The following is a 19877-nucleotide window of genomic DNA, read 5'->3' as shown; positions in this document are numbered from 1 at the left end:
TATACTTCCAGCTAGGTTTTCCTATAAGCAGGTAAGTAATTACCTGAGGTTTATTTGGGTGGAGGTACACAGACACACACATACACACACACACACACACACACAGATACACACACACACAGACACAATTTCATTAGTATTTGTAGTGTATATATGCTAGGGCATCCAGTTGAGCAAGACTAAGCACATTATTTAATCTCATTTATCGTCCTGTTTTTAAGTGATCTTTCTTGCCTTTATTAAATTATTAATGCCTGTCATCAAATGATAATGAATTCTAATTTTCTCTTAAGTATCTAGAGTATCTAGGTTTTAAAATCTTAAAATCAGTCTCAGAACAGAGTCAAGTCAGTGTTTTCATACACTCAGTACAGCTAGGTAGCTAGTGTGGAGTTAAGTTCACAAAGTTAAGCTTTCTGAAGTATGAGACTTACTATGTGCAAATGGTCACAGTAACATAAATTTGTTTAAAACAATAGTTTTATTTGAAGGTAATATTATGCTTTGTAAACTTTACTCTGGTTCTGTTAGATAGTAAAAATACTCTCCCCAGCTTGAATTTTAAATATTTTGTGGTAGCATTTTAAAAATTGTGGTAAAGTATACAGAAACATAAAATTTTATCATTTTTCAGTGTACCATTCAGTAACATTAAGAACCATTACATTGTACACCTGTCACCATTATTCATCTGAGGTTTTTCATTCCCAGATGTGAAATTGGACCCCATGCCTCTGTGAGGCCTTTTATTACTTGGTTTTTGTGTTTGCAAAGTCTGGTCTACATGCTTTCCTTACTCAGAATGGCCTGCCCTGCGTATGGTTTAGATGGATGTTCCCATCTTCTTTTTTTAATCATCTGCTTATTGTCTTCTTTAATTCTGTCAGAGTTTGGGACGTCTGTAAGTTAATAACTGATGAAAATTTAACTTCGCAGCACTGATTCTCCTGTTTGGGAATTATTATATATGTTTCATTATTTGGCGTCTGTGTTTTGGTGGTCTTACAAGTTGATTTGGTTTTGTTTTTAACATGAGTCCTTTGTATTAACTGTTATCCTTTTTACCATTTCACTCTCACCTGTTTTATAGCCAGACTGTTTCATAGGTTAAATAATTCCCTGGATTAGAAAAAAGAAAGAAAACCTGGCTTTTCTAGAACATGTGCTACTATGTCCATTGCCTTGCTTTTGTGTTTTTAATCTGAGGTGACTTTACATCTGTAATGTGCTTTAATGGATAAATTAATTCCCATATTTTTAAGATTTAAAAAACTTAATGTATCTGAAAGTTTTGCTTGCATATATGTAAATGCACCCATGTTGTGCAATGCCCACAGATGCCAGAAGAGGGTGTCAAACCCCCCTTAAACTGGGGTTGTAAAGAATTAGCCACCATGTGGGTGCCAGGAACTGAACCCAGGTCCTCACCAAGAGCAGCCAGTGCTCTTAGCCACTGAGCCATTTCCAACTCCAATCCCCAGTATTTTTAAAACATCATGCAAATGTCCAGTTTCTTTTAAGAAGTTTTTCTGAGGAAAAGTATTGATTTTAATATTATCTAGGTCTCTTGGGAAGAAATTATATGAGTGACTTAGAAATTAATGTTTTTGATTTCTACTAAACCAGGTATGCTGTAAGACAATTAAAGATAAAAATCCACCTAATTAAGAAATAATTTAGATTGTCATGGAATTCATTCAGTTGAGAAGTAACCTTTGAACTGTTACAGTCACGTTAGGAGTTAATGTGATTATTTTCTGTGTGATTTCCTGATTTTGGAATTAATACTTGTAAGTTATTTTTATCCTCATTGTATAAAAATAAACACTTCAAAGGTTACTTATATACTCACAGAATACTTGATGTGGTTGTGAAAGAATAGCATTTAGGATTAATACCGTTCTCACAGAAACTAGATTCTTTCCTTGACTGGTCTACTTTTCTTATTGCTATAGCTTTTTTGTTGTTGCTGTTTAGGAGTGTTTTTTTGGTAGCCTCAGCTGGCCTGGAACTCACTATGTAGATCAGGCTGACCTGGTTACAGAGATGGGCTTGGCTCTGCTTCCCGAGTGCTGGTATTAAAGGGGTGCACCCCCACACCAGGCTTCTGTAGCTTTTTTGACACTAGCATGAGCTACACTTTTAATGCTGCATCTATTGACTGTCTTCACAGTAAACAGTGAGCTCCACAAGGGCAGGGACAGTGTCTGCCTGTTCACCGTTATGTTCCCAGCTGCTAACACCGTGTCTTATACACTGAGTGGAGCTCAGTGAATGGTGTGAACTTAATGAGTGTAGAAACTATATTATTATGAGGTGTGTTGATGCTACAGGTTGTACAGAATCACTAGGAATTGTCCTTAAATGGAGAGGAAGACATGAAAGGATATTAATGAATAGAAAAACTCTTCCTTGTACATTTGAAAGCATCTCCATATAAATTATTTCATTTTGTAACTTTTTCATTTGTGTAACTGTTGAGAATCTCTACATGAGTACTGTATTTACATTGTTTCTACACCTCCCTGTCCCCCTCCAACTCCTCCTACAGCAACCCCCTACTCCCTCTCAATTTCATGATCTCTTTTTTGACAATTCTTGTTAATATATACATAATACATTTATACGTAATCTACCGAGTCCATTTAGTGGCACCTGTGTGCAAATATATTTAGGGCTGAAACACAAACCAATATAGACTCTGGAGAGCAGGATGCATCATCTAGAACCCCATATTGTGAGCAGTAAAGGGGAGGGGAGAGAGCAGTTCTAGTAGGTGAGAAGTTTGAAATGAGATCATGAAAGGAGAATGTTACTAGAGAACCCTTCACAGACATGCGCTAGAGGACTGAAGCAGGACTGCCTCTCGTGTTCTCATTGTGAAAGTGTGGAGAGGAGGTTCCAGCAGCTATGTGGGTCTTGGCAGCTTGGACAAATGTGTGCCTTTATCAGGTTCTTCATCATGGAGACAGAGTTTGCAGGAAGGTCCATCATGATATGCTTGACCAGACTCTCTTTTTGCCTTCCACAAAAGCACTTATTTTCAGTTGTTTGGCACAGAATTTTACAGGTTCCAGTTGAGGAGAACATTCTGCTGCGTAAAAGTCACCTATTCCACTGGATCTGAGATTTTTGCCTAGCCCTGAGCCTTTTGCTATTGGCAATATTTGTACCTCATTTTCCTGTCTGTCTTTGTAATCTTTGTCGGAGGTTACAGAATTACAGAGTGGAAGGTTACCCTCAGCATTAGTGTGGGAGAAAGCAGTATGGTGAATGAATTCATCCCTGAGCTGAGTTTCCTCTGTGCCGTGCTGTCATGTAGCTAAGTGTTAAAAATGAGGTCAAGGTTTTCAGTGTCTTATAATCGAATAGATTTATTGTATGGTCTTGAGTTTCGATATGAATTTAGAACTTGCTTTTAAGTAAAGTCAGGATATTCACTCATAATTAAATGCAATGTTCTGATATAATACTAGTGAATGAGTTACAGCCTTACAGAAAAAAAATACCACTCTTCTAGCACAGTGATGGGAACCACATTGACTGGGTTTGACTCCTGTCAAGCTATTTCACCTCCCTGTGCCTTAGTTTCCTAGTCATTAGATGAACTGATTTTTTTTTTTTTTTTTTTTTTTGGACATAGGGTCTTCTCTGTAGCCCCAGCTGGCCTAGAACTCACTATGTAGACCAAGATGGCCTTGAACTCACAGAGATCCACTTGTCTCTGCCTCCCAAGTGCTGGGATTAAATATGTGCTTCACCCTGCCCAACTAGATAGGTTTTTAAAAATCTGTCTTGCAGGATGATTAAGGATTTAAGTGAATTAGTGCAAGTAGGACTTTTCGAGTGGTGCCTGACACACAGTAAGCATTCAATAAATATTTGCTATTTTGCTGATGTTCCTGCAGTGTAGTCATTGCTTCCTTGATGCTGAGTGCCAAGTCATTCAGTACATGTTCATTTTAAGTCATAGTGACTGACATTGGAAGATGAAATAAGAGTGTTCTTGCCTTCTGGGAACTTTATGCTTAAATGTGGAGGCAAAACAAGTGTATGGGAACAACAGAGAAGTATATAATGTTTGGAGATCCAGGTCGAATTGCTGGAACCAAGTGACAGTTAAGTTAGGACCATTTTGAGATGTGCCATCTTTTAGAAAATGAAGGCACAGGAGATGTTCTGAGCAGAAAGAGGTATAGTGATTAATGGCATCAGACCTAGGTAATGGAAGATGATTGAGGTCCAGGGTGGAGTAACATGGCAAACAGGTGCATTCAAGCTACCTACTCCAGTGTCAGGCAAGGGAACATTTGCTAAGCATCAGTTGTCAAACTTTTAGCAGGAAAGTCATGCGTTTAATCAGGATAGGGTGAGTCATAGAGGCTGAAAGCCAGGAATCTTGATCAGATTGTTGGAAGTTGTATGAAAGGACTGTGAGATTAAATACTTCAGGTAGGAGCAGGTCATTAGAAACATCAGCCTAATTATATGTCCTTGAGAACCAAGTTGAGATTTGGGAGTTGCCTTGATGGAGTTTGTATATAGGTGATTGAATGGGCTCTGGGGAGGAAACAAAGCAAGGCTAAAATTTTGAATTTTTTTTCCCTTTAATAGAAGTTGCCAAAACAAAGCCACGTCATGCTATGAAACGGAAGCGAACAGCAGATAAATCCACCAGTACCAGTGACCCTGTGATTGAGGATGATCATGTACAGGTAAGGAAGATATCACTTGCTTATGTTTCACAGTCCAGCTGAGTTCTTAAGGCTTTGCAAGGAAACTAAAATTTCTATTTTTATATAGTTTCGATGTGGTAAACAAAATCTAGTAACAGCTGCTTCTTGGTTGTCACAATGAAAACTTTTACCATTAAAAAAATTGTGGGGCTGGAGAGATGGCTCAGCAGTTAAGAACACTGGCTGCGCATCTAGAGGACCTGGGTTTGATTCCCAGCACCGACATGGTGGCTAACAGCTGTCCGTAACTCCTGTTCCAAGGGATCCAATGCCCTTGTCTCACCTTCACGGGCATTGCATGACATGGGTGCACGTACACATATGTAGCAATATACTCATGAAATAAAAATAATATATATCTATTTTAAAAAGCACAGTGGAAAAGTCGGACTCAGGTATAACTTTTAAACTTTTATCTTTTAGGTTCTCATATTAAAATCCAAAAACCTTGTTGGAGTCACTATGACCAATTGTGGAATCACAGATCTAGTACTAAGAGACTGTCCCAAGATGATGTTTATTCACGGTATGTATTTGGCACTGTCACTGTCGTTTATGAGCGTCATGAATACTTTAGTGAATTAAGGCCATTCCAGGTGGTGCAGACCTGCAATTCCAGCTACTCAAGAGACTGAGACAGGAGAATTGTGAGTTTAAAGCCAGTTTGTACAATATAGTAAGATCCAATTGCAAACTAAAAAGTTAAAAAATAATTAGAATGAGTGAGGAGGGTCAGGGAACTGGAGATATAGCTTAGTGGTAGTATGCTTGTTGCCTGGCATGTATGAGGCCCTAGGTTCAAACTTCAGCAATACAAAACGAGCAGAAAACTCAAGGAGTATTGGACTGATTTGACTCTGTCCTTGCTTTGTAGTTCTCAAATAATTGTATAACGAGGGTCCGCTTGCTAAAACTTGGTTCATTTTGTAAATAGCCTATCCTCAAAACTTACCTTCTTCCTGACCTGGTAGAGTGGCTTCATAGCATGAACAGGCTGTGAGTCAGGTGCTCCTCAACTTAAATTCTGGTTCAGCCATTTGCTCGCTCTGATTTCGACACCCATGGTGCATAAATGTGTCATGGGGAGAGCAGAACTTGGCCTTCAAGACTGGGCCTTCAGTGCTTGGCTGCTATGCATTAGTTGAGGCGATCACTCATATATCCCCGATTCCTGGCACATTGTCACTGGTCTAAGCCCACTCTGCAGTCACATTGCAGTTGCCTTCTGTTTCTACTATCAGTGCACATATTTAACATTCTTTCTAATATACCTTCCGTGTCCACCCTTACATGTGTGTCTCAAATGTAGGGTGTTGTTTTGAGTGCAGTCTTATAAAGTTTTAGGTCTATTTTTTGTCTTTTTCCCATTGGTCATTATACTTTTTATAACTATCCATGTAAAATTATCAAGATCCAGGCCAGGCATGGTGGTACATACCTTTAATTCCAGTGCTCAGGAAGCAGAAGCAAGTGAATCTCTGTGAGTTTGAGGCCAGCCTGGTCTACTAGTTTCAGGCTAGCCTTGGCTACATTCCTGTCTCCAAAAAATACCAAGATCTGATTTTTTCCTTGCCTTGAGGAAGTTAAGTATTCTGTGTTAATTTTCTTGAATGTGTAAAGTATGTATAATTTTGGTTAATTCATAAAGCATTTTTGGTAGTTGAATGCATGGTACATCCGTGTGTGTATATACGTACATACATGCATGCTTCTAAACACACAATACAGTGTCTGACAACTAAAAGGCATAGGCTGAGGCAGCTGGATTGCCATTAATCCCATACCTGGGCTACAGAGTGAGAACCTGTTTTTTACCAAAAAGGAGAAAGGAAACATTTAGTAAATACTACTTTGTAGTCTATTAGTATTGCAAAAAGCTGTTAAGCACAAGCTTAAGCCAGACAAAAATCCAAGCATGGAGGAGGGAGAGAGACACAAAAGTCCCACTCCTGACTGAGGAGCTACTGGCAATTGATGGCTGCTGGGAGAGGGAGAGTCCCTTTTCTTTGAGGGTGTGGCCTTGGGTAGGTTGGCCAGGTTCCTGTGGATGACCATTCACCAAGAAGAATATGGGCATCACTAATCAGATGCAGTGGGTTTAGAAAGAAAAATGAGGTCACAAAGTTGGGTCAGTGGGGGAGGGAAAGATATATCTGAGAGGCATTAACGGAGAGGTGAATATGATTAAAATCCAAGGTATGAAATTCTCAAAGAATTGATTTTAAAAAGAAAAATTTTATTTACATTGTCTTTTTACAGTTTTATTACATTGTCTATTTCCTGTGGTACTAAAAATCAATAATGCAAAGAAATCCCATTAATTCTCATTAAAAGGCACCTTCCTGGAGAGATGGCTCAGTAGTTAAGAACACTGGTTGTTCTTGCAGAAGACCTGGGTTCAAATCCCGGCACCCACATGGCAGCTAACAACTGTCCATAACTCCAGTTCTAGGAGATCCGACAGTCTCTTCTGTCCTCCACGGGCATTGCACGACACGGGGCACTTACCTATACACAGGCAATACACGCATACACATAAAAATAATAAATAGAAAATATTTTTTAAAAAAGGCACCTTCCAAACATTTTTTCATAAACTAGGAGAATCTAGAAAGGACAGATAAAACCCCCTTCCCTGAATTCTGTAAGATTTCAGACCCTTGTTCATTCTGAAGAATTTGAACTTTTCTCCATTTCAAATGGCAAGGTTTTTATTTGTCCTAAAATATCTAATTAACACTATCGCCTTTGGAGTTTCTTCATAAACAGCACAGGCTATTCAAAGGTTCTGAAGTCATATATCAGGATTATTCTTTCTAACCAGTCTCTGGGTATCACCCTCTGCCTCTAAGCATCTATAACAGCTTTCAGCTGCTTCTGTTGGCATCTCATTCTTCTCCCAAAGAGGTGGACATTTCTCTGGGAAAATCTCGTTGACTTTGACCTTTGCACTTACCCTGATGTATGTCCCCTCTCTCTTCTTCCACCTCCTGGTAGGTCACATAGCTTCAGGTCCCTTTTCTGCCCTAAATCAAGATGTTTAGTTCAGCTTGTCATGAAACACAGCTCAGTCAATAGTCACCAATTAAGTGAATGACAGATCAGATGCCTGAGTGAAAGTGGAGCTAGCCTTAACTGGGTCTGGTTTTACATCAGAGAGCCATCAGAAACATCACCATCTAGTCAACCCTCTTTTTTTTATTTCTGTCTTCATGGATTTCTCCATTTTGCAGATGACAGGAGAAATTGAGCCTGAAGGCAGGATCTGGGTCAGTGTTTAAACATCAAAGTTAGTTACAGGGTAGAGTATTCTGGAAGATGATGCTGTGTTAAGGATCTTATAGAAGATAACTGTATGAAAAGCTTAAAAAATCAGACAAATCACCTTTATGGTTTTATAATGTCTTCCATTTAATCCTCTCTAATGCTGAACTAGGTGATTTAAAACACAGAAGGAGGGCTGGGGATATAGTGTTGTTAAGTACATGCATTAAGTAACATATCTCTCTGACTTCATGTTTGCTGTGTTGAACAGGAAGGCTAATATTTTAGATAACCCTTTTTAGTAGATCTTTGCACAATACTGGAAACATTCTGTATCTACATTGTTTGATATGGTAGCTACTAGCCACAGAATTATTATACATATAATTCTCTGCCCTTTTGTTTTTCAAGATTCTGTTTATATACTTATGACAAATTAAAATTAACTGTTTTGGGCTGGATAGATGGCTCAGTGGTTAAGAGCACTGGCTGCTCTTGCAAAGGACCTCGGTTTCATCCCTAGCACCCACGTGGCAGCTAACAACCATCCATAACTTCAGCTCCAGGGGATCCGATATCCTTTTCTGACCTCCGCAGGCATTGCATGACACAGGTACACTTACATACAGGCAATACACTCATACACATAAAATAAAAATAATAAATAAAATATGTTAAAAGTAGCTGTAAGAGAATATATGTGAATTATTCCAGATATGACCATTCACTGTATAGTAATGTCATTTAATAGTTCTTTAATACTTGAAAAATATTTCCTGAGCAATTCCTATTCGGGGAAGTCATCTTGACTAGAACATAGTTTCCTAGACAAAACGATATCAGAAGGAAAAGGGACCTTGGTATCCCTTCTACCATGAGGATGACCAGTTTCTTTGGAAGAGAATCACATTTTCCAGTCTTTTTGTTAGCTGCTTTTTGTAGTCCATGATCGCTTTGGACCTGTGTTCAAGATGTTTACTAGTACCTTTTGCCAGTATTTTCTCCCAAAGATGCTCCGAGCACTGTCTTTGCACTCTTATCTGTATAAATTACTTGTTGAGTCTTTCATTGCTTTCATTTTGTAGCTACCAGGTGCAGGGTACTGAAACATTTAAAGGTAGAAAGTGCACCGATTGTAAACCGATTTGACTATGCCCAATGCAAGAAACTGAATATGGATCAGGTACTAGACCAAATCCTAAGGATGCCTCCAGAGAGAAACCGTATCATATACCTACGCCCAATGCAGCAGGTAACGAGCTCTGTTTTTTTTCTGATAATGTTCACATTGTGGTGATACCTGTTTATTGAATCCATTTATTCATTTGTTCAGCCCACAGTAATGATTCTGTGGAGCTTTGATAAACAAGCCAGATTTTCCTGCCAATCTTCTCTATTAATACTTTTCTACTAGAGTTCTATAAAGTCGTAGCATATTACATAGGAGTTGTCATTTAGAAAGTTAGAAATTGCTTGTTGACTAAGAGCATACACTTGGCCTGCAAACTTCCTGATTCAGTTCTGGCTTTTGGACATACCACAAATTCCTTAACTTTTATCTCTTAATTTCTTCCTTCTTAAATTAGAATAAAATATTAAACCTATGGTTATTGTGTTATTTCAACTCGTGGTATGCTAGAACAGTAAGCAATACTATAATAGCTGTAATTATTATTTTAATATTTATTTTTTATTATTTTTATTTTGTGTGTATGAGTATATTGCCTGCATGTAAGTACACCTGTGTTGTGTGATGCTTCCGGAGGTCAGAAGGAGGTGTCAGATCCCCTGGAACTAGAGTTACAGATAGTTGTTAGCTACTATGTGGTTGCTGGGAACCAAACCCAGGACCTTTGCAAGAGCAGCCAGTGCTCTTAACTGCTGAGCCATCTTTCCAGCCCCTTGTAATGATTATTAAAAATTAACTTTACATTTAAGACTATGTTTGCTGCCAAAAGGAAATATTAAACAACTCTTGAAGTTTATATGATTCAGACCCTAAAAATGAGTTCAACAAATTCTTGAGTATCTTAATACTCAAAATTTGATACATGTGTCGAGGCTGGAGAGATGGCTCAGTGGTTAAGAGCAGTGACTGCTCTTGCAGAGGACCCAGGTTTGATTCCCAGCACCCACATGGTGCTTAACCACCTTAACTCCAGTTCCAGGGGATTCCGAAGCCCTCTTCTGACCTCAGTGGCATTGCACGACATGGGTGCACTCACATGCATGCAGGCAATACACTCATACACATAAAATAAAAATAGTGAATAAAATATTTTTTTTTTAAATTTGATACATGTGGAGCAGGCCCAGCAGTTAAGAACACTTGCTGCTCTTGCAGAGAACCTAGGTTTAGGTCCTAGCATCCACATGGTGGCTCCCACCTGTCTGTAACTCCAGTTCTAGGGATCTGATGTCCTCTTCTGACCTCCACAGCACAGATATGCACATAGTACACTTACATACATGCAGGCAAAACAGTCATACACATTAAATAAAAAAAATAAATTTGCTACATGTTAAAAAATATGGATTATTCTTCCTTCAAGAAGTTTACCTTTTTTGATCAAATCCATGCCCACTTCCTCTCCTCCAACATTCCCCCCTCTGAAGAGGTAACCCTAAAATCTTTTAACGATTAGATACAAGCTCCCAAATACTTTTGACATTTTTGGCCTTTGGAACAGAGTGTGTTGCCAGCAAGGACATTTTGACTTTTAGCTAAGCAACTGGCTACATTTCTTTGGAGTCTTTTTACCCTAACTGCCTAGCCAGTTCTTACCTCCTATTCTTATCACGCCATCCTCTGAAGGGGTTACCCAAATTGCCAGTAAGGAATCGGGATGCAGACCGCTTTGGCTTTTTCCTTGCTGAACAGGGACACAGGATGAGGCAATTGGAGTACCCCTTCAGTGGGTCTATCTAAAAGACTCCCAAATTGTATAACTCTTGTCTCTAAGGGGAGAAGAAAGTCTTTGAATCGTGAGTAGGAGATGTGAAGGAGAAGTAAAGGGAAGAGAAGTAAAGGCAAGAGTAGTTAGCATTACAAGTTCTAGACAGGAAACTAGAAAAAAGTCAGAACAGGGCAATTATCAAATGTTCACATGAGACTCCATTGGAGTTTCTTGACAAGGGCTTCCAAAACCATCCCTCTATTGGGTTCTTCATCATTTTTCTTTTGTCTTCCAAGACTGGACTAGTTGGGTGGGAAGAGTAACTGGATACTCAGGTGAGGGTCCAGTGACCCTGCTTGGCACTTCTTTAATAAATGAGCACAATGGTCAACAAGCCCAACTGTGACTATGTTTAGCGATCAGGCTCAGCCGAAGTTGTGATGATGGTAGTTATTTCATGCATGTATGAAAAAAAAGAGAAAGCAGCAAAGGTTCAAGAGTTGTCTAAGAATGAAGTCCTCATGGTTGGTACAGGATCCCTGTCAACAGGAGGAAGGGTTAGTGCTGTCAAGGCTTACCTGGGCAAGATCGTTTTGACTAATCCTGTGTGCACAGAAGTAGGAGAAAAAAATGCCCTTCGCCGAAGAGTTGAAAAACACTGTTTAATTGGTTGGGGTCAGAAAAGAAGAGTGACCATGAAGCCAGCTGGTGGTGCATTTGCATGGAGTTGGAATTTCTTTAACAGCCTAGGGGTATATTTTCAAAGCAATACTATGGAACTGAGTTCACAGTTTATGACTTTAGGTAGCTATAAGTTTATTCTATTTTTATGAGGAAAATTTGACCTCTGTTTCTAATATAGGGCCTACAAACAAATGTAAAACATGGTATACTATTGAGTTAAATGTATTTTAGCAGAAATTCAACATTCCAAATTAAATTTATCCATCAGTGATGATTTGAAATGAAAATTTTCTATAACTAGGCTTTGTTATAGTATATGTAATCATAAACCTGTCTAAAGTAAAATTTGCTATAGCACATATAATCATGAACTTGTCTAAAATAAAATTTGTCTTTTTCATTAAAAAAAAAAAGTTTACCTTTTTTCAGCACTGGAGAGATAGCTCAGTGGTTAAGAGTACCCACTGTTCCTGCAGAAAGTGAGGTTCCAATCCCTGCACCCAGTGCTAACAGCCATCCACAACTCCAGTTCCAGGGATCTGACACTCTCTTCTGTCCTCTGTGGGCATTGCATGACACAGATGTGCTTCCATACATGCACCCATACACGAAATAAATCTAAATTTTTTTAAAGTAGCCCTTTTTTGTGAAGAAGTTGCACATGTACTCCATCAAAAGCAGAGTGAGCTCCCGTAGCTGGGCACAGGGAAGAGCATTCTGAGAGAGCACTGTCAGCATAGAACCCACAGGGAGGCAGGAGATACGGTGTCCTTAAAAACCAGCTGTAATTGTTCCGAATGGGACATTCAGTTATAGGCATTCACTGCTCTGTAATGCAATCCAGAACAAACCTACCAGGGACACCCTCAGGAGTGGAGTCTGAGTTGACTGTGATCAGTTACCTGAATCAGGTTTGTCTGGCCCAACAGGTATTTACAGAGCAGTGAGGGAGAAATTGCTAAGTCTTAATCCCAACATGGCACGTTGTGTTCTGGACCAGAACTGTTTGATTTTCAAATCAGCCAAGGACTTCAGAGCTGAAGGACCCAAGGAAAATTGTTTAGGCTCTGGGAAACAGATGTCTCAGACCTAACTTTCTTCCTCCAAAGTCCTCATTCTCATGTCTTCTCCAGGTAGACACACTAACTTTGGAGCAAAAGCTGTTTAGCGGCCCCTACCCCTATCACATCTGTATCATCCATGAATTCAGTAACCCTCCCAATGTGCGGAACAAAGTGCGCATTCGCAGCTGGATGGACACGATAGCAAACATCAATCAGTAAGTGATTCTGTGACCCTGAAAGGCCTTTTTCATCCTTTCTTCTGTTGGCTGCTCTCAGTTCTTCTGTTGGCTGCTATTCATTTTCAGTGATTCCTGATGAGGTTTTTTTAGATGGAGTTGTCATGAATTTTACCTGTGAGAAACTAAGAAAAGTGAGTATTTCATGCTAAAGAGCAAGCATTTATATATATGTCGCATTTTGTTTTCAAACAGAAAAAATGCTAAGAAACTACTTGCATATGTCACTTTATTTCTTCAGTTGTGGAGGATGGAAAAGAAGTCAAGTTAATGGCAGTCCTGAGACTTGACATTTCACCTTATCAGAAAATTGGCTTATTTATTATATAAACATTGTATTAATTACCCACCTATACTCAAGACATTTGCTCAGAGACTGGCTTTTATTTTTCCTTAATATGAGTTGGAAGATGGTAAAGAATGTAGCTTAGACCAATTCGAGTTACACTCTCTAGTTTAAGTAACTGGGGGCTATTGAGGTTCCTTGTCTGCCTGAGAGAGTTGATGGAATCTGAACCTTCAGCGTTGAGATACTTGCTTCCTACCCCACACAGCCAACATTTTCAGTTCTGTAATCTTTATTTCATTTTTTTCTCTGTTGCCTGCAGAGAGCTCATTAAGTATGAATTCTTCCCTGAAGCCACTCGAACTGAAGAAGATTTAAAGAAGTACCCTAAATACCCCTGGGGGAGAGAAATTTACACGTTGGAGGGTAAGCGTTTACCTGCCTTAGAAAGCTAAGTTTTAAGCCATGAACTGGATGGAGGGGATGCTTCTAGGAAAATATGAATGGGGCGCTTAGAATTCATCAAGATAGCATGTGATTTGAATATCTCTGAGAAGCAGAGACTGGATAAATGTTGCTTTGTCTGGCATGTCTTTATCATCCCTACAGGAATCACAAAAGATAGATAAATATTAAGAACCACTGTGGTTTGAGAATTGGAAAAGACTTGAAGTCACCTGGCTCCATCTCTATTTTATATTCTGCTTAACAAATGCTGTAGTTTGCTCCTGTTGGTATTTCCACCACTATGGCGCTTTTACAACTGTCTTCTTATTTCAGGTGTTGTAGATGGAGCTCCGTATTCCATGATTTCTGACTTCCCTTGGCTGAGATCACTGAGGGCAGCAGAGCCCAACAGCTTTGCTAGATATGATTTTGAAGATGATGAAGAGAGTAATTATGACCTGACTTGACTTGTATTCTCTAGTTTGAATCTGTTTCACTATGTTAAATAGTTAATATTTTGTTTGATAATTAGGAGCAATATAAATACTCCCATGTAAATATTTTACTGTTTCTTCAGAAAAAAAAAAATTCTAGCTCTGAATTTGTACAACAGATATGCAGTGGACCTCCTGAGGCTGTGTGATGAGGATTTGTTCAGATTTTAGTATTAGAAAATTACCTAATTTTTTCCTCTTTGTGTCTGTAATGCGCACATGTGCACACGTGTTTGCATGCTGGAGATTGAACATAGGGCCTTAGTGAATTATACCCCAGCGATTACATAATGCATATAGAATCTTAATACTTTTTTGCTTTTTTGAGATAGATTTCTCAAGTAACACAAGCCAACCTCTAATTGTCTGTAGCTGAGGCTGGCCCTAAACTCTTAATCCTCTTGCCTCCACCTCCCAAGTGCTGGGATTGAAGGCATGTGCCACCATGCCTGGCAATCTCATTAGTTTTTATTGAAGGATTTATTACAATATTATTTCAAAATTGTTCCAATCATACTAATTATTCACCTACTTCTTAGAACTGCTTGTTGTGTATCATGAGGCAGCTTATTGTGATGCAAGTATAGAAATTTTGGAGTAAGCTTTTAAAACAATTTTTCTAAGTTTTAGCACACTTGTATATTCACTTATAGGAAAGCTCTGAAAGAAATATTTATAAGGGGATGGATTTGATTCTGGGGGAAATGTCTAACTTACCGTTGGGTGCATTATTTTTGCCTGGGGACTTTGATCATGTCTTCTGTTCTGGACATTGAATCTGATCTAAAACTCAAATGATGAGGACACATTCCATGAGCTTATTCTTTTATCAGCTACATTATGTTATAGGGCATATGATTGTTGTATGGACCAAGTGATTCTGATTGTCATACATCTCTGCTCTGTCTTTCCAAGGTACCATCTATGCTCCTCGAAGGAAAGGACAGCTGTCTGCAGACATCTGTATGGAAACAATAGGAGAGGAGATCTCAGAGATGCGTCAGATGAAGAGGGGTGTATTTCAGCGAGTAGTGGCTATTTTTATCCATTATTGTGATGTCAATGGAGAGCCAGTTGAAGATGACTACATTTGACTGGCCCCTCCTCTTTCCCAGCTATTCTAGCAGAAAGCAGCGGGGGCCATCCAGCTGCCAGAAGGCTACACAGGAACTTTGGGCTTGGAACTGGGAGGCCCTGGCTCAGTTTGGTATATAGGAAATGTATAAGAAACATTGAAATCATATACATAGATTTGTATATAGAGGAAATATACAAAGACACTTCCTAAAGTACCATCTTTATATCCCATGTTTATATATCTTAATTTAAAAATTTTTCATTTCAATGAAGGCAGATAATTTGAGCATTGATTTTGTTCATTTTCCTTATTTAGTTTTCAGTGTCATTTGACTGAGTCTATCAACTCTGCTCTTAATCTCCATCGTCCCTTCAGTCTGTGCCTTTTTCTTCTGGAGCAAAGTTGTCTGAGTAAATTTGTTAAGGAGTCCTTTGTCTTGCGTGCTTTTTGTTATGAAAATTACCAACTAAAAAACCTTAGAGAGGAGTATGTTTCTGTAGTGTAAGATGTGGTTCTTTTTTGCCTTAGTGTTAAGTTGCTGCATTTCTTTAAATGGAAAGACTCATGGATTTAAAAAAAAAAAAAAAGAATTTATGGGGAATTAGAAAAGTTTCCAAAGCACTTCTAGTTATTTATTTCCACATTTAATTGTGTAAATGCTTTATCTTGAATATAAGAATAAACATTTATTACAAACTTTATTCTTGCCTTAGACTTGAATCCCTTTTCCTAAAGAGAAGTAGCAAAAGCAGTGCATAGAGCTGTATCTAAATCGGATTCCAGTGTCCATTTCTGATCCTTTAAAATTTTTCTATGGCTGTTCGACACTCAACACATATAAAACAGTGGCAGAGCGCAGGTGAGTAGGCAGGCCATCGAGAGGTGCGTTTCTCCTTCATAGAAGCTGCCCCAGTGTGACAGCGATATACTGTGTGGCAGTGGTACATGCTGCTGAGTTTTGGAGCAGAAGTGGCAGAGGACCACCTGCATTCCTATCAGGACTTTGCATGGGAGCTGAGTGACATGAACAGGCCTCGGAAGCCAGCAGTCTTGGGAAAATTTTTATAAGTTCTAAAGACAAAAGGAATCATGGGCTGTACAAAGTGTAAAGGTCCTTCTGGATTTGTGTACCCTTTTACTTTCTAGGAGGCCAAGAAGGAAAAATTGTTTGCCCATGGTCAGGACCTCATGTCTGGAGAGGAGAGGAGTCCAAACTTCGAATCGCACTATACTGCGTCTGTTGTGAGTGACAGAAAGGCAAGGATGCCTGCAAATTTCCTAACCGAATCATGTTTGTCTTTAAAGTTCTCACTTCCAGAACTTAAAATTCTATTTTGTAAATTTTTTATTTTTGAGTATTTCATATAGAACATCTTAATCATCTTTACACCCTCTTCCCCACTGGCGCCCTCCCATAGCACCCACTGGATTTCATCCATACTGTCATTTGTGTTAAGGCCTATTGAGACAAATTAGTGTCCCCAGATGTCCCTCAGTGCAAATTCATCCACTGAGGTCTAGTCAGCCTATCTAGAGTCCCTTTTGTAAGAAGACCAGCTCTTCCTCACCTAGCAGTAATCAGCTGCCAGTAGTTCTTTAGTTAAATTGGGGCCTGCTCCCCATTTCCAGTTTTTTGCTTGAGTTTGCATGGGTCTTGTGTGTGCTGACCCCATTGCTGTATGTTCATATGAGCAAGAGAACTTCAAATTCTTAAATCCTTAATTATAAGGAAATAGAATTAGATACTTCATCCTTTTTAAAAATTTATGTGTTTGGGGCCAGGAGAGGGCATCGGATCCCCTGGAACTGGAGTTATAATAGTGCTCTTAACATCTGAGCCATCTCTCCATCTCTTGATACTTCATCTTTCATTGCATTCCTTTTAACTCATTTTAATCCAATTATAATTATTCAGGGACAGAAAATAAGCTGTAGAATATCTTACATTAACCAACCTGCAATTCCTGACCCCAGCAAAACTCAATCTACCTCTGGGTTTCCCCTAGAACTCTAGCAAGGAATTCATTTAACTAATGCCTTCATCATCCGCTGCTCTTCAACTACTTGGTTTACCCATCTCATTTTACCCAAACACAAGTACAAAGACTGCTAAAATCTTAAAGATGCCAGAGCTAGATAACTGAAGATTGCAAAATTTGGAAGATGCCCACTCTCGTAGGAACTTAGTAAATGTATATGGAACAAAATGTATATGGCTGGTGGTGATCACCTCATATCAGGCCAGCAGACTTCTCTGCAGGACTAAGTAAATATTTTGTTCTTAGTGAGCCACATTCTCTCTCCAACTCAATGTGTGAAAGCCATGAGAGATACATGAATGGGCACAGCTATGTTACAGTAAAACTTTATTTATAGACAGAAATTTGAATTTCATAAAAAATTAAGGTCACAAAATACTACTCTGAATTTCTACCCAGACATTTTTTAAAAATGAAAACTGTTCTGAAGGCTTACAAATTGGATCTGGCCCCAGGGTGAGTTTGCCTACACTTGACATTAGAGAACTGAATGTTCATCCAGTTATGTCACTAGGCCTTAAGCAGTTCACAAATGATCTATGACTGACTGTCAGTGTAGAGAAAGAATCATGTCTGTGCTGCCAGGCATGTGGGTCTAATCATAGTAGCTGACACCGAAGTTCTTGAAGTGACTACATGTAAGAAGTCCTGGATTCAGATTCTAACTTCAAGCAGCAGTTCTGACCAAGAGAGTCACAACGGTGCCAGATCCTCAGTTTCCTCATCACCAGGCAGTGGTAAGGGTCCAGTAGGATCCACAGTATACTAGACAATGGGATAAGGATGGAGTTAGAATTACTCATTTCCACTATAATCCCAGGTTTATTACTAAAAACTGGTTTAATTTTCTCATTGGGTTTGTGTGTGTGTGTGTGTGTGTGTGTGTGTGTGTGTGTGTGTGTTTCTTTAATATTTCCATAAAGTTCCTAAGATCATGTCCTGGGATAGTAGCAGGAAGCAGAACCAGCAAGGCCATAGGAAATAAACAGTGTGAAGCCTGGCATTTTGAAAAATGGTTACCAATTACCTTCCCAAGCTTACTGAACCAATACTTTAACAACCAGGTTAGCAGGTTAAATAACTTACTCAAAAGCACACATTTAGGAATTAGTGGTGGAAGCAGGATTTCATCAATTGGCCTCCACAGCCTGCGTACCTTGAACCATTTCCCAATCCCTAAAAGAGGGAAGAGGCCCATCAAGTGATTGACTTTTGCCAACAGGACAACTGCCAAGTCTAAGCTGACACTTCACTTCAACATGAAACTATTCCAGATGACCTTTTTTGTGGTCAGTCTTCTCAAAACAAACCAACAAACAACCAAAGAGACCTCAGACAGGATGGACCACCAACTCTACAGGCTCCTATGAAACACCAACCAAAAGGAGTTATTTGGGCTGATGTGAAATGATTTGTAGGGTTTACTGTTGAAAGGAGAATAGCAAATTACATACAACATATCTTATTTATATGTAAGAGCAAACAAAACCACAAATTACCAAATTATAGGCCAGTGAGAATACTTTTTTCTGGGGAAAGGAGTACTGAGCTGAGATCAAGGCTATTTCCTTTATCTATGTGACAGAAATTTTACAGTGGATTGTGTATCATTGGTATAAATCATAATTTATATAGTCTAAAACATTTATTTAGAAATGAACTTAAGAGGAAGAAATACGGTTTCCACCCCAACTTTTGCCACATATAAGCTCTTGTGTCCTTGGGCAAGTCACTTGCTGTGACAAAGTTCCTCTTCCACAAAATGGAACCAATATTCTTTCCCCACAAGCTGTGTGTGAGGGCAGAGAAGCTGTCAAGTGCCTGGTGAGTGAATACTTACAGGGACCATTGAGCTCACATCCAAGCAGTGCTTTTAAGTTCCAACCAAAAAATATGAGGAAGTCAAACTGCATTCTGTCAGCCACCTCTGCATTGTGATATCCAGGGCTCATACATCTGATTCTCACAGACTGCTGTTGGTTATTCAGTAGCGCTGGGTGCTGAGTGCTTAGTCTGAAAGATCAGTGCTCAGGCCTTTTCTGTTACTCAGGCAGAGACCAGAATCCTTCCATCATTTAATTATGGAAATGAAGCCCAGAGGAGAAAACAGTAGAGCAAACAAATGGCAGATCTCAGACCAGAACAGGCATATCTGGTGTTTTCAGGGCCCCAAGCTGATATGTGAGGGAGAATGCTTAGGACACAAAGAGCTTATTTCCTATTCTCTCTAACATACGAGTGTAGGGTGAATTTAACCTACAAATGAATGTCATTGGGCATGTTTAGGGTGGTAGGCTTTAGAATCAGAAGGCCTAGGTCTGCATCACTGGACTTTGCTGGGGTCTGCTCATCTGTGGGGTAATTTTGGTATGAATAGTAAAGGTTTTTATGAGATAATCCGTGGAGAGCATTTAAGCAAGTGCCTAGCAGAAAGGAGGTCATTTGATGCCAGCTTCCTTCTTCTGTTATTACTAGTTGTTGTTACGTTCTGGGTGAGTTGAAAGAAAAAGTAAAGGGAAGTACAAGCAATCTGAATGGAACACAACGCTAGTTAAAAATGTAAGCCAGCTTGGTTCCCTTCTTGTCTGTCTTCAAAACATGGGATGCAACTTGTCATTAAATCTGAATTTCTAGAGTCTGGAATTCATTCTC

At 39.2% G+C, this 19877-nt stretch overlaps 1 protein-coding gene across 13 annotated transcripts in view; it reads left to right on the top strand.

Annotated features, from left to right (window-relative positions):
- The window catches only part of Fbxo38 (F-box protein 38), a 55627-nt gene extending 39740 nt beyond the window's left edge, over positions 1 to 15887 (top strand). For 6 of the 13 annotated variants that reach the window (XM_017797039.2, XM_017797037.2, XM_029561378.1 and 3 more), the window contains 7 exons: positions 4615 to 4715; positions 5160 to 5262; positions 9086 to 9252; positions 12715 to 12860; positions 13490 to 13593; positions 13948 to 14061; positions 15024 to 15202. In XM_017797039.2, coding sequence (XP_017652528.1) covers positions 4615 to 4715; positions 5160 to 5262; positions 9086 to 9252; positions 12715 to 12860; positions 13490 to 13593; positions 13948 to 14061; positions 15024 to 15202 — 914 coding nt within the window. Of the gene's footprint in view, positions 1 to 4614; positions 4716 to 5159; positions 5263 to 9085; positions 9253 to 12714; positions 12861 to 13489; positions 13594 to 13947; positions 14062 to 15023 lie in introns of all 13 variants that reach the window. The other 7 variants (XM_017797038.2, XM_008828671.1, XM_008828668.2 and 4 more) reach the window with 2 other exon arrangements.
- Positions 15888 to 19877: the final 3990 nt, after the last annotated feature.

The sequence above is a fragment of the Nannospalax galili genome, unplaced genomic scaffold, assembly GCF_000622305.1.
Source record: "Nannospalax galili isolate Female #2095 unplaced genomic scaffold, S.galili_v1.0 scaffold4514, whole genome shotgun sequence".
In the NCBI taxonomy this organism is placed as follows: domain Eukaryota; kingdom Metazoa; phylum Chordata; class Mammalia; order Rodentia; family Spalacidae; genus Nannospalax; species Nannospalax galili.
The sequence above is the reverse complement of the archived record's forward strand: the minus strand, read 5'-3'. Positions and strand labels throughout refer to the sequence as shown.